Consider the following 13,077-nt stretch of genomic DNA (forward strand, 5'->3'; position numbering starts at 1 on the left):
GGACGGCTCGTGTCCCCCGCCGCGGTCCTCAGGCAGAGCCAAGTCAGTGACATTCACCCGAGACCACCGATAAAGCTTTAGGGAAGGAGTTCAAACCTTGACCTGACCGTAACTTGTGAGTTTTGCCGTAGGGTTCCAGGACTGGGGTGGGAAACGGGCTCCCTCGGTCCCACCTCACCCTCTGCAAAGAGGTAAATCACCAGACATGGAAAAACGCCATCGCTTCTGCTCAGCAGCATCCACGCTTCGAACCAGCCACGGTTGTGCAGCTGTCAAATCAGCCATGGAGTTTACATGAACTTCCTCTGCAATTCGTGTTGGCGAGAGCCAGACACATAATAGCCTTGGATTCACAGAGAAAGAGCTGCCAGTGTTATTTCTATTTAAAACCTCTATTTGAGCTTCGTACACTCATTCTTCACACATAATACACATGCACATACACACAAAATGCAGAAGTGAGCCAGATCCAGAAGCATTTCACTTCACCGAGAGCACTGCCTAATAGCGATTTCAAGTTTTGGCTCACTTATTATTTAATAGATTTTAATTCAATAATAAAAAAGTATGAACCTGCCAAATTTTTGTTACATCTTCTTGCCAGGAAGTGAAAAAAAAAAACCAAACCCCGAAAACAAAAACACAAAAAAAGAAGAAACCCTGCAAGAAACTTGCTACCAACTTATTTATCCAACTGTTCCATCCCTGCTACCTCCCACCCTCCCAGGCAAGGCACAAAGGCACCCTCCGGGCCAGGTGAAGGCTGCAGCTGCTGGAGCACTCAGCCAGCCAGGGTGGGCTGGGGGAACAAGCAGATGCACATCGAGGGTTCAAGTCCCATCTCTGAATGCGTCTAAAAGCCACTAAAAATATCTCTTTCAGCAAAACTCATCTTTGATTTAAGGGGGAGAGGGGGGTGGTGTCACAAATGCTTCATGTCAAAAAAAGTCTACATTAAGAGAAAAAAACCTTTCCTTTGTTGCTAGGGGACTTACTTGCTTTCTATCTGCTGAAAATCTTTAAAATTCCACCCTTGTATTTCAACAAAACCCCAGGACTGAAGCATCTCATGGGCTAAAAATCAAGAGACAGAGCACATCAGTTCCATCCTTCATTTGTAAGTACTTTGCTCAGGCCTGACTTCGTTTTGTATCTTGGTCCTCGATGCTTTTTGGCAGTTTGCTCTAGACTTACTGGCAAGGGCTAAAAGGCTTCTATTTAGCTGGTGTCAGCTGAGCATCTGTGCCTGCAAGAACTGGAGTGGGGGTGATCCCGACTGCATTTCAAAAGCACATTTCTTTTTGGGAGCTGCCACACTAATTTTAAACCTAAGCGTGTTTGGGTAGCGGGGTGACTCCCTCCGGAGGGGTCCCGGCTGCAGTCCTAAGCGGAGTGCCCGATTCTGGGTAAGATTCCTGACCAGCGGAGGGAAAAGGAGCTGGGAACGCTCCCTAACCTGTGACCCTGATAACAAAAGGCAGGGAGAGCGTCTAGACCTCCAGTCTGACGGCGAGTGAAGGCGAGCATTGTGCTGCCGGCACGCAGGGGCTGCCGCAGACAAGGCAGGCACACACGCGCTGCGGGACGGGAGCAGCGACGCAAACCCCAGCTGCGGCCGTCGACGGGCATCGCCCCCAAAACGCACCGGGTTCTTGAGGGAGGGAGGCCACGCACAGCCCACCCTTCCTCGCCGGCACAGGGTTTTAGCAGCAGCTTTCGGGGCAGCTCCCGGTTCCCAGCACAGCTGGGCCCCGTGGAGATGAAGGAGCTCATCGGATTTCCAGCCTGAGCGGCCCTGGGTTTCCCTTCGCCTCCATGTGTTTCACACATACCGTCCTCGCGCTCCCCAATGCAACCATACCCGTGCAGATCGCCAACAGGAGAGAGCAAAAAAAATACACTTCCTTCCACAAAGCCTTTATTTTCTGCTTTCCCTACCTGTCTCGGTTAAAAGGAGACAAACCAAGATGTTCCCTCTCCACCAAGCCTAGAAAAAGGTCAGCTCAACATTCAAAAAAAGCCGAAGTTGAGACCCAGCTCTACCACATATTTCTCGCGTGACCCTGGACAAGCCCCTTGGCTTCTCAGCATTGTAGGTCCCCACTTATAAAAATACAAATACCCTAAATAAATGCTAGAGCTAATGGCAGGTTACTGCCAGGGAACTGCACGAAGAGAAAACAAAAGACCTATTAAAAGCCCTCCTTCATCTCTGCCAGAAAGAAAACACTATTACCCAGTACTTAAAAAGATGCATTAAAGGAGAGAGAGCAGCCGGGGGTTTAGGGACACCCCTGGCAGGGCAGCGAGGGGAAGCACTCCAGGCCAGCCACCCCCCACGCACCCTCAGGATGAGGATTTTTCCCAGGGGGGGCTCCCACACCCCAGCCATGCCCTTGGCCATGCTGCTGCAGGCAGACAGCGGGGCTAGTCCTGCACCAGAAAGCGCCGACCTGCAGATCAGAACTTTTGGCAAAACAAGCAAAAAAAAAAAAAAAAAAATTTTTGCTCTTCCCAAAGGAAAGATAACTACCTCCTAGAAACGGGGTTTTCTGCCAGAAGATGGGCTCCAACCCAGCTGTGCAGACGGCAAAACCAGAGGGACTCACGTGCGTGGAAGCGGCGGCACTGGTGCAGCACCGGTGCAGCATCACCCTGGGCGTCACCAGCACCCGCTGACCCAGGCGCACCGCTCTGCGTGGGACCTGCAACGCTGGGAACAACCAGCAGCCACCTCTGGGGGACCATCCATCCTCCTGCCACCCCCCCAGGCTGGACCTTCGGAGTTACAGTCTGAAGCCAAGCAAAAACAGCCCCAGCACCTGAGAGAGTTTATATAGCCGTTAAAAGCCCACCCCCCCCCCCCCCCCCCCCCCCTTCTGATGAGAGGTGAAATACTAACAGCTGACAGTGAATACACTGAATTCAGAGCAAAAGCAGATTTTTGTGATCCTAGTGGCCACCTGATGTCAATTCTTCACCAGCACACCCTACCACATCCACACCTTTCCACCTGAAAAAGCTGAAGGACAGGGAGTTTCTCCTCCCCCTGCCTCCACCGATTCCTACCCCATTTCCAAAACATCATCCCTCCTGAAGAAACTCCTTCCCCAGGTGCTCCGGGGCCAATGCTGCCTGCAGAGCTGGGAGCTGCAGCAGGACGCTGCGTGGTGGCACCGGGGCAAGATGCCACGCACCTGCAGTCTCAGCAAGGTCCAGCCCAAACTTCTTCATACCTCGGCACCAGCAGCTCATCTTCTGACAACTGCGTGTGATTTATTTTTGGTACACATGCACAGGGAGACTGAGAGATCCTACACTGGGATTTTATCAGCAGTATGCAGCTATGGAAACAAACCCATTTAGACTAATATAACAAAATGCCCAAACCCACGACAATAAAATAAAGAACGATGCATATGGGCATTTTCACAAGGGAGTGTTGCAGGGAATACAGAGCGTGACCCAGCTTCTGGGAAACAGGGGTGGTCTATGTTTCCACTCGGACAGAATCCACTCAAACCTCCAAGAAATCAGTAGACCATGCATTTTCACCCAGTTACATATTTTGTTTTGCACAAACCCTCTACCCCGCCCTTTGATTTTAAAAGAGTTCAAGGACCGCACGTCCTCCTAAGTCAGATGAGTGGCTTCTTGCTGAGGGCATCTCCTCTTCACCCTCCGTACCCGTTTCCCAGCCACCCTCTGTGAGACGCAGGAGAGCCAACGCAAAACCCAGCAGAAATTGCAGCACCCCTTTTCGCTCCCTGCGGGGAGCATGGCAGCACCTGACCGTGCCCTGATGCACAGCCCTGGGCAGAGGCGAGCCACAAGTCATTTACAGAAATCCAAGAGTCTGGCATCCGCACCAAAGACATCCAGGAGTTACCGGGAAGATGGTGGAACAGTTTAAAACTCCAAGAAAAAAAACCAAACAATGAAAGCTAAACCTCCCTTGAGCCGGTCTTGGGTGGTGCTCCCTGGCCAGGGTTTGAGTTTTGACCCACCACGTGCAGGGCTTTAGCCCAGGCGGCACGGGGATGGGCACGGGCATCTCTCCCCGTGGGTCCCGGCTCCGCAGGCAGCTCCAGGATGCTCCGGGAGGATGCGGGTGGCGGAGGTGGTGATGTCTGGCAATACTGGCCCAGGCTGTAGCTGCAGACAAGGACCCAGACAACAAAGGCAAGGCAAAAAGCCATCCGATAGAGGCAGCCATGTCTGGCAGACCGCGGCTTTCAGAAGCCCAGGGAGACTTTCTGGGCATGCACCCATGTCTGCAAACACAGCTCCTCGCTGGGCGCACAATTAAGCTAGCAGCAAGATAGCCGAAGTGTCCTACACCGTACTCCAAGTAGTACCCATCCAGTAAGAGTAGAAACCCTCAAAGAGTACAAGAGCGCGGTAAAGGAGCAAGCAACTGTAGACTGCAGGGAACAACTCTACAACAATAACAAAAAATTATATTTAATTTTCTGTTATTTATATTCTAAGAAAACCGCATGTTTTCACTTGCATCTTTGCCTGCCTCCCTGAGGCACAAACATACACACAAAATGGGACAGGGAAGACCAGGGAAAGCAGGAAGAGCAGCACAGCTAGAACACATCCCTGCTCACACACTTTCCTAAATCACAGGACAAGAAAACACGTGCAAGTTTTACAACAGTCGAGCAACAGCAAACACCTTTTGCTAGAGTGAAAACGCCCCGAGCTACACTGCTCAGAGCAGTGACACAGGCTCCCTCCGGCCACCCAGCTTATCTGCTGAAACCTGTCTTTTAAGGCATTAATAGAAAGTAAATATAAATCAATTATTGACTGCTGCAGGACAGTTTCCCTACGGACTGGCATGAGTGTCCCAGCACCGGGGCTGCGCCTGCCCTGCACGCACCGGCTGCTCCCAGCCTCGGGCTCCTGCTGTTCCCCTGCCCGATGTTTGCACCACGATAACGCTGCTGCTGGGACCGGTGGCGTCTTACAGCTTTTTTACATAAGCAAGGGCTATTTTGCTGCGCAACCGAATTGTGCCATCAGGCTCGAAACAAAGCAACTGAAATAATGCTTTTTTTGTCTTATTTTAGATTACGTCTTTTACCAATAGGTGCTTGATAAAAGCCTAACGAATGATTTGTAGGTATTGTAAGCACGTTAAAAGTCTGAGCGTGGTTATAAGCCAAGGTCATAAGCTCTATTGACTTCCCAGGCTCTATAACAATTGATTAGCCATTTATTAAAATCATTTACTCACCACTTGTTAACACTTTATTTAGTCGGTTCTTCCCCAGCAGGCTTGGAAGACCACATTTGAGCAAAGATGCCTTAATTCTGAGGTACTCTCATAAACTCAATTCTAAACTGAGAGAGAGAGACCCGTATATGTTACAACAATGTCTTTTTAAACCGGCAAAGGCTCTTCCGCAAACAGGTTCAGCTCAAATCCAGCCGCCTGGTTCAATAGGGCTCCCGACGCCTGGTTTTGCCTGTCCTGAACTTGGGCAGCTCCTGCCACGCTCCACAGAAGTCCAACATGCCGTGACTTAAAAGGATTCAGGTTGTCAAACTACTTTCACAAAATAACACTGAAAGTTTTCTTCCTCGATGTAATGCTGCTCATTAGTTTGCCAGAGTAACGGCAAATGGAAGAGTACTCGCGCTTAAAGAGACATTCAGCCTTTGGAGGTGTTCCTACGTTGAACAGCAGAAGGAAAAAATCCCATCCAGGATTACCAAAGCGCAGCCAGCTATTTATCAATAGCTTCAGGATAATATTTATCAATCAGCCTCTGAAGACATCGCTGATCCCCCTCTGCACCCCGAACAGCAGGTACCTGCTGCTCTCAGGGCAACGCCAACGTACCACCCGTTCCGTCAAGCGAGTAACCGGGGTGTTTATAGTACAGCAGCTGCAATCATGCAATCAGCCTTCATAATTAGATCTTGGCAACTCTTGAAATACTTCACTTACCCAGTTTACCTGGAAAGGTGCGACCTAAACATTCAGTGCCTGGAGACATTTGAAAGAAAAACAGAAAGCATCCGTCAGTGATGGGAGCCACCTCCGACCAGCTACAACACACATCCCAGGTCCCCTCCTGGGGACTCGCTCTTCAAGAGCTCCCCCCTAGCCAACCGTGGTTGACATCTGCACCCAAGCCTACCACCTCCCCAGTAGCCAGGAGGTCCACAAGCGCTACAAGCCGGGTCTCATCACTCCCGGTAACAACCCCACATGCTTTTCCCACACCAGGAGTTGCAGCACGAGGTCCCGTTCCTCTCCAGCCATGCCACTGCACCGGCTTCCCCAGGACCGCTCTCCTCCAGCACTTGCGGCCAACTTGCCCGATGATGTGCCGAAGCCTTGCGAAGGTTTGCTAAGTTTTTGGGATCACTCAGCCCACCCCAGAGACCTTTCCCCCCACATCCAACGGTGCCAGACCGCCCATCCATGGCCTCGGGCAGCACTTGGTGCTTCAAGGTGCCGGTGGGCTATTTGTCGTGTTGCTGTCCTCTCTGCAAACACACGTAGCTGAGCCCCAGGTGCTGCTGAGCCTTGGTGAAAGCTCAGGGTCTCCTGACACCCCGTCCCCAGTGAGGGGGCAGAGGCTGCGAGGTGCTGAAGACCCACAGCAAAACCTTACACGAAACCCCAGATGCAATGCCCAGCAGATGTATTTTCAAGTGAGGAGCAAAGCAGCAAAAAGTCTGGAGTAAAAGACAACTCATGACTTCTCTCTTGCCCGTCAGTCAGCAGTGCATTACCATCCACAAAACCGATGGGGTGACGGGACACAGATCCGCCCCCCCAACCCCACCAACACAACCTCAACGCCTGAGGAGCTGGGAGCCACCGCAGGCTGGGATTTCACCAGAAAAAAACTGCGTGCGGGACTTTTTCATGAAGCCCGTAAGGACTGTGTCACTGATAATGGTTCATTAGTACTAATTAGTACCTGCCACAGTCTGATGCAAAGGAGTCCTACTGGCCTATAAAAGTAGCCTTTAACCCCAGAGCAGGGGAGGCTCCCAGCCGCCAGACCCACCATGCGGAGGCTGCTGCACCTCGCGTGCTCCCACCCCGCTGCAGCTGCAGGTACGAGCGCAGGAGAGCGGGCTGGGAGGTTCGAGGGGTTATATTAACCCATCATTCCTCCCAAACGAAGCTTTAAAAAGTTATTTTCCGTGCACCTGAGAGGACAGAGATAAAGCAGCTTCTTCACCCCAAGAAAAGACAAAAGGTCAGAGCGTCGCTGTAAATTACTGCAGCAGCTAAATAACTTGGGATCCGCAGGCCTGGGGTCAGCTCACTGATTTTAAGTCAGGCTGATTTAGAGGAACGAGTTCAGGCGTACGGCAAATCAATGCTTTGCGCGCAGGAGGCATTCAAAAGCGACCGTGCAAACGTGCGGCGGCACCTGCAGCCTCCGCCGGCACCGATGCCACCACCGCCCTGCTGGAAGAAGCGGCACCGACGTTGACCGCGGTGGGAAAGAAAAGAAAGGAATTAATTCTGCTGAGCCAAACACCAACGGTGGCAACAAGCTGTGTCCTCTTCCTCCTCCTCCTCTGCAGCCAGCTCGATGCACAGAGCCCAAAAAAGGGGTCGAAGGCTGAAAAGGAGTGAAGAGCCAAAAGAAGAGTGGAGGTTGAGAAAAAAAAGAGGGGCGGGAGGCTGAGGGAAAAGTAGAGGCTGAGAAAAAGTGGAGGCCAAGTAGAGGTGGGAGGCCAAAGGAAAAAGTTGAGCCTGAGAATAAGCTGAGACCGAAAATGCGTGGGAGGCACAGAAGTGGTGGGAAACAAAAAAGGGGTGGGAGGCTGAAGGAGAAGTAGAGGCTGAGAATGGGTGGGAGGCCCAAAAGAGAAAAGTAGAGGCTGAGAAGTGGAGGCTGAAAAGGGGTGGGAGGCCGAAACAGAAAGTAGAGGCTGTGGAAAAGTGAAGGCCCTAATGGGTGGGAGGCCCAAAAGTGGTGGGAGGCTGAGAAGAGGTGGGAAACTGAAGGAAAAGCAGAGGCTGAGAAAAAGCGGAGATCGAAAACGGGTGGGAGGCCGATAGAAAAGCAGAGGCTGAAACAAAGCGGAGGCCAAAAGGGCTCGGGAGGCCCGAAAGGTGTGGGAGTCCAAAGGAAAGTTAGAGGTTGGGAAGCAGAGCCTCGTTGCCTGCGGCTGGCCAGGTCAGGATCGGTTGTTCTCCGGTTAAATTTCCCCAAGCGTAGTAAGCAGCAGGTGCCCCCCCACCCCAGCTCCGCAGCGCAGGCAATGCCCCCGCGGGCGCCGGGCGCACCCCAGGCGTGACACCCCCTGCGCACGCGGACACGTCGCCCCGTCACGGGACGTCGTGCCCAAGGTGTTTCAGCAATGGCTTGGGATGCGTGGGAGACGCGAGCCCGAACCCTGTGGAGTCGGGCGGGATTTTAGGACGCTGCTCCTCGCCTCTCACTGAGCTCCCCTCGCTCTCAACGCGCTCACGTTTGGCCTTTTGGTTTAGCCACCCATTTTGCCAACTTTTTAAATGCAAATGAGGATTTTCGCTTAAAGTCAGTGCTTTAAACTTGACCAGAGCCACTCTCGGCTCCCCTCCCTTCCTCCATACGTGCACAACTTTTTTTTTCATGCAGTCGGCAGCAGGGAAAGAGATAGAGGAGTGGCTGCGCAGTCGGCGCATATTCCCTGTGGATCAGTGCCCGGAGCCCTTCGGCAGCCACAGTCCTGCCAGACGACTCCATGTGAAGGGTGGCTCACGCTGTCTGCCTACCAGCAGCAGCAGCAAGGAACCAGTAATTATACTGGCTGGACCAACACCTGCTAGTGGTTTTGTCTTACACTGTTTGTGCAACCAAATAGGCTGCCAACAAAACAAAGATGTACTTAGTCTAAACAGGTGAAAACATGAAACAGGGAATGGAGCTGCCGCGTTTGTCCCATGACGCCTGTGTGCAACACATGCCGGGAAATGATTTTTGGTTTAGTCTGCGAGAAGGCTCCAAAAGCAGGTAAAAGCATTGCGTGCACTGAAAAGACAAGTCTTTGCTGTGGGAGGAGGGAAGAGGACTGCCCTCACCCACCCAGGACTGCCCGCAGATCGGAGCTGCTCCCAAAAAAGCAGCGAGTCAGTCTAGAGCAGAATTGCCCGTTCCCACGCCAGGCTCTGCATGGGCAGGGGACCGGACCCTCGCACGGCCCTTCTCACTCACGGAGCTGGAGCTCAGGAGCGAGGTGGGAAGAGGAGAGCAAAGACCCCAAAGGACCAAGGGCAAAGACCCCAAAGGAGCACTGGGGCCAGCCTCAGCCTTCGCTGCCTTTCTGCAAAGCAGGAAAGCCAGGCTCAGCTCCTAACTGCACCAAGTCACACCCGAGAGATGCTCCCCCGTCGGCAGATGGGATTTATTGTAGATGATTCGTCCTGGAATAAAAACATCAGCCCCACCTCTTGTAGCCTATTTACTGAAAGCCACTAAACATTAAACAGAGGCAGAAAGTGTATCCCAGCAACATCTGGAATTTATCCCGTCCTCCTTCTGGAAGAAAAAATAATAATAATAATAAAAAAAAAAAAAAAAAAAAAAAATCACACCCTATTCTTTTTGAGAAAGAAAACTGATTATATAGAATTATAATGCTGGAAGAAGATAGAGAAGAGCGGAGATTTTCTTTGAAACGCTGTTTGGACAATTAAAAAGGGATAGTTTCAAAGCAGCAGCAAATCCTATTTCAGCTTTTTCCGCCCTGTCTCACAGCGCCAGGCTTTCCTCCCATGTGTTGCCTAAGACACTCTTAGGAAAGCAATAGAGTTTTTTCATCCTTGTAAGACCTTTAGTAAGCTAGAAAGAAAACCAGCTCTAAGTCCTAACTGGTTGAAGATATACCAAATAAAAAAAATTACTCTTCCGATTCCTGCCAACAAGATTCAGAGGAGCCTTGTTTTCTATGGAGAAAAGCTACTTGGGGACCAGCTTTCCAAAAGAGGATGGGTCAGTCTTTACCCAAGAGAGCCGACACTCTGTCTCTCCAGACAGAAGAACGGAAAAGGCTTTAAATATAGAAACAGGAAAGACTATCTGGATTAATGTGAGGATGCAAGGTCAAAAGGCGATATCCTCCGCTTCCTCAGGCTCCCCATCCCAGAACGGCTGGTGTCAGCCCCACAGCATCGCCTGGCCCTGGTCACTACCGGGGAAGCCTCAGTTCAGAGGAAAACCGTCCCCAGCCTTCTCCAAGGGGAGAAGCAAAGCAGTCGCTCTCACACCAAGCCCCCAGAAGTGCCTCCAGCGACTAAATTACCCAACAACTTAAATTATCCGCATTGATCAGCCTGGAAAACAAAGCTGCAGCTCTTGGCGTGTGCACAGTTCGGAGGGTACAGCTGCACGAGTTCTGCATTTTTCACCTGCAAGTCGTTACAAGGACAGCAGGAGAAGCCCCTTCCCCTGCCCAGCCCTGACACTGGGTGGCTGAGGGACAGACCGAAGGGCAAAACACAGGCGAGAGGAACCCACTGCTCCAGACACCTTTCAGACAAAGCAGAGCCTCAGCAAATGACAGTTATGTCCGAATTTGCGAACGAGGCCCAGGCTGTTCCTAGAACAAGTCCCATTACTCGGGGTCCTCAACTCTCCCAGCTCCTTGGCTGTGTGTGGACTGGATGCAGGATTTCATCAGGACGTTAAAGCTCAGAAGCTGTAAAATCACTGTGCAAAAAACCAATTATACCTATTTTTGTAACAGCCAATTTAAGCTTGTATTTAGGTCCCCTCACATACCCCCTACGTTACATAAAGCATTTCTTCCACTTGAAATGCAGCTTTATAAAGGCCATTTTGCTTAATTTAATAGATGCTTAATGTGGGTCTGCAAATCTCTAGAAGCGTAACCAAGGAAGACACATGGCTGCAAGATACAGCGCGATCCCTTCCCGAGCGAACAGAAGGAACAGGAGAGGATGAAAAGCATCTCCAAACCCATGAACCTGCGGCGACTGGAGTGCACTTGTGGTCTGAAGAGCAGCAAAACCCCATGGTCAAGTCAAAACAGAAATTCCTGAACATCGGCACGCGGCTGTTAACCCACTCAAGACCAGCCAGCGCTCTGCAGGCTGCACAGCAGGACAGATCCTTCCCTCGCTGCACAACCAAATTAGCTGAGCTGAGCCCACTCAGGCATGCTTCCCTCAGATTTGAAAGAGCTACTTTCTAGACCTAAATTAAATAAATGCAGTCATCTTTCTTCTTTTTTTTTTTTAAAAAAAAAAAAAAAAAAGCTGCACTAATAAAAAGCTCACAGTGAATCTACTAAATTGAGGCTGTCCATTTAGTTTATTGTTCCTTACAATTCAGGCCTGGATGGCAAGTCAGTAGATGTTGAAAAGTATTTATCAAGAAAACCCATGAGAATGATGAGGATTAAAAGCTATCAACAAGACAGAACGCATTTGTAACCCCATAGTTTGCTCTGTGCCTCACTGGGAGCACGCAGGACCCCCATCAAAGACCTCTGCCCCCTCTCCTTATTCTTGAGCCGATCTCTGGCACATCAGTCAACAGGACAGCCTTCACCTGCATTCACAGCAAAAGCTGAAAAAGGTGAAATTTGTATATACTGCTATGAATAAGTCACAGTAGAGAAATATAAAACGTTCATTGCATTACACACCAGTGATCAGTATCATTAAGTGTTACGCACCTCGTGTGTGTCTGAGCACGTTGGAGAGGGAGACACTGAACTCGAAAACGCATCTTCCAATTCAAGCAAAGTCCCATTACAGTAATGTGAGTGTAACAATAAAAGCGAGATATCCGTTTATTATATGGGAAATTATTGCAATTTAAGATAATTTTACTCCGAATCGCGTGAAACAAGCTTCCATAAGTCATGCTGTTCCTTAACTCTCCTAAGGGCAGCACCTACCAGGCCAAGGTACTTTTCAGAGCGCGGTGCTAAAGAGCCTAATCTGTACATGCTACGCTATTGAAGCCAAGAGACCACCCTTGGTAAGGTGGAATAAAGGTGGGAAGAATGAAAATAAAACCACGGAAAGAGCAGGACCTGCTCCTGCAGGAACGCAGCCGAGACCTCCACCTTCAGCGAAGGCAAGCCCTTGCAGCCCAGGGGACACCGACGCTCTCCGGCTCTCGAGGAACCGGGTCTCATTGCACTGATACTTGTGCAAAGAGCACAAGGAAATCCAGCCCAGTTTCAGGTCCGGAGCGTGCACCAAGAACAAGCCCAACCCTGGGTCCTTTAAGGTGCTGAGCCGCGGGTTTCGGCCCCGCGGCTCTAACAGCCAGCCAGTACCCTCAGCACCGTGGGAAACGCAGCACGGGAGGGTGCAGGAGGCTCGGCTTCGCTTTGGGGAGGGATTTTTTTGGTTTTGTAAGAAATAACAATATTAATCATAACATTAAACAGAAACCGCTAAGGGGGGGGATCGTCCAAGCTCGCTCAGCCCAGAGCCCAACCTGCGGCAGACCCGCCAGCAGCGGCCGCAGCAGGCAGCTCGCCCGGGACTCGTCCTCGTCGCACGCGGACGGAGGAGGCGGTGAGCAGATTCAGGAGGACGGTTGTAGGGACTCGGGCTTGGAAATGTTAGTCTTAACGCTCAGCGGTTAGACGTCTTTTGGGAATTCGTCCAAATGGCACTGCTTCCTTCCCACTTGCCCTGCAGGTAAATCTAGCATGTGGCTTACACAATCTGTTGACTTAAATAAAGCAAGGGCAGAAGAAGAAAGCTGCTCAGACATCAGGAGAGGCTCATCAGTCCTTTGGGCAAAAGTCTGGGTCCCTTCCCCCTGCGCAGCACGCTCGGTGCGTCGGCCAGGGCCCCGTCTCCCCCCGTGAGACCACGTCCAGCGAGGGTGCAGCAGGAACGGTCGCAGCGCTCAAAACGTCAGCAGGAGGGCAACAGCGACGCGTTGCCAAGTCCCTCCCTATTTTTTGGCCAGCACCGACGCTTTAAATTCAATTTACGGAAATTTGAGTCCGTGAGCTCTCTGCTCCAGTCAAGTCCTTTGAAATCAAAGACAAGCCAGCAGTGACCGCACGAGTCTCCCCGGGCTCGGGCAGGCAGGGCTCCAGCCGCGTCCAAAC

The 13,077-nt window shown here is 51.3% G+C and overlaps 1 protein-coding gene across 3 annotated transcripts in view; it reads right to left on the bottom strand.

Moving 5' to 3' along the window:
• The window catches only part of PMEPA1 (prostate transmembrane protein, androgen induced 1), a 47,260-nt gene that overhangs the window by 24,955 nt on the left and 9,228 nt on the right, over positions 1-13,077 (bottom strand). For 2 of the 3 annotated variants that reach the window (XM_049817103.1, XM_049817104.1), the window contains exon 2: positions 5,966-6,004. The exons of the other annotated variant lie outside the window; for it this stretch is intronic. In XM_049817103.1, the coding sequence (XP_049673060.1) occupies positions 5,966-6,004 (39 nt within the window). The remainder of the gene's footprint in view (positions 1-5,965; positions 6,005-13,077) is intronic. 3 annotated transcript variants of the gene reach the window in all.

This window comes from Accipiter gentilis, chromosome 14, assembly GCF_929443795.1.
Source record: "Accipiter gentilis chromosome 14, bAccGen1.1, whole genome shotgun sequence".
NCBI lineage: Eukaryota > Metazoa > Chordata > Aves > Accipitriformes > Accipitridae > Astur > Astur gentilis.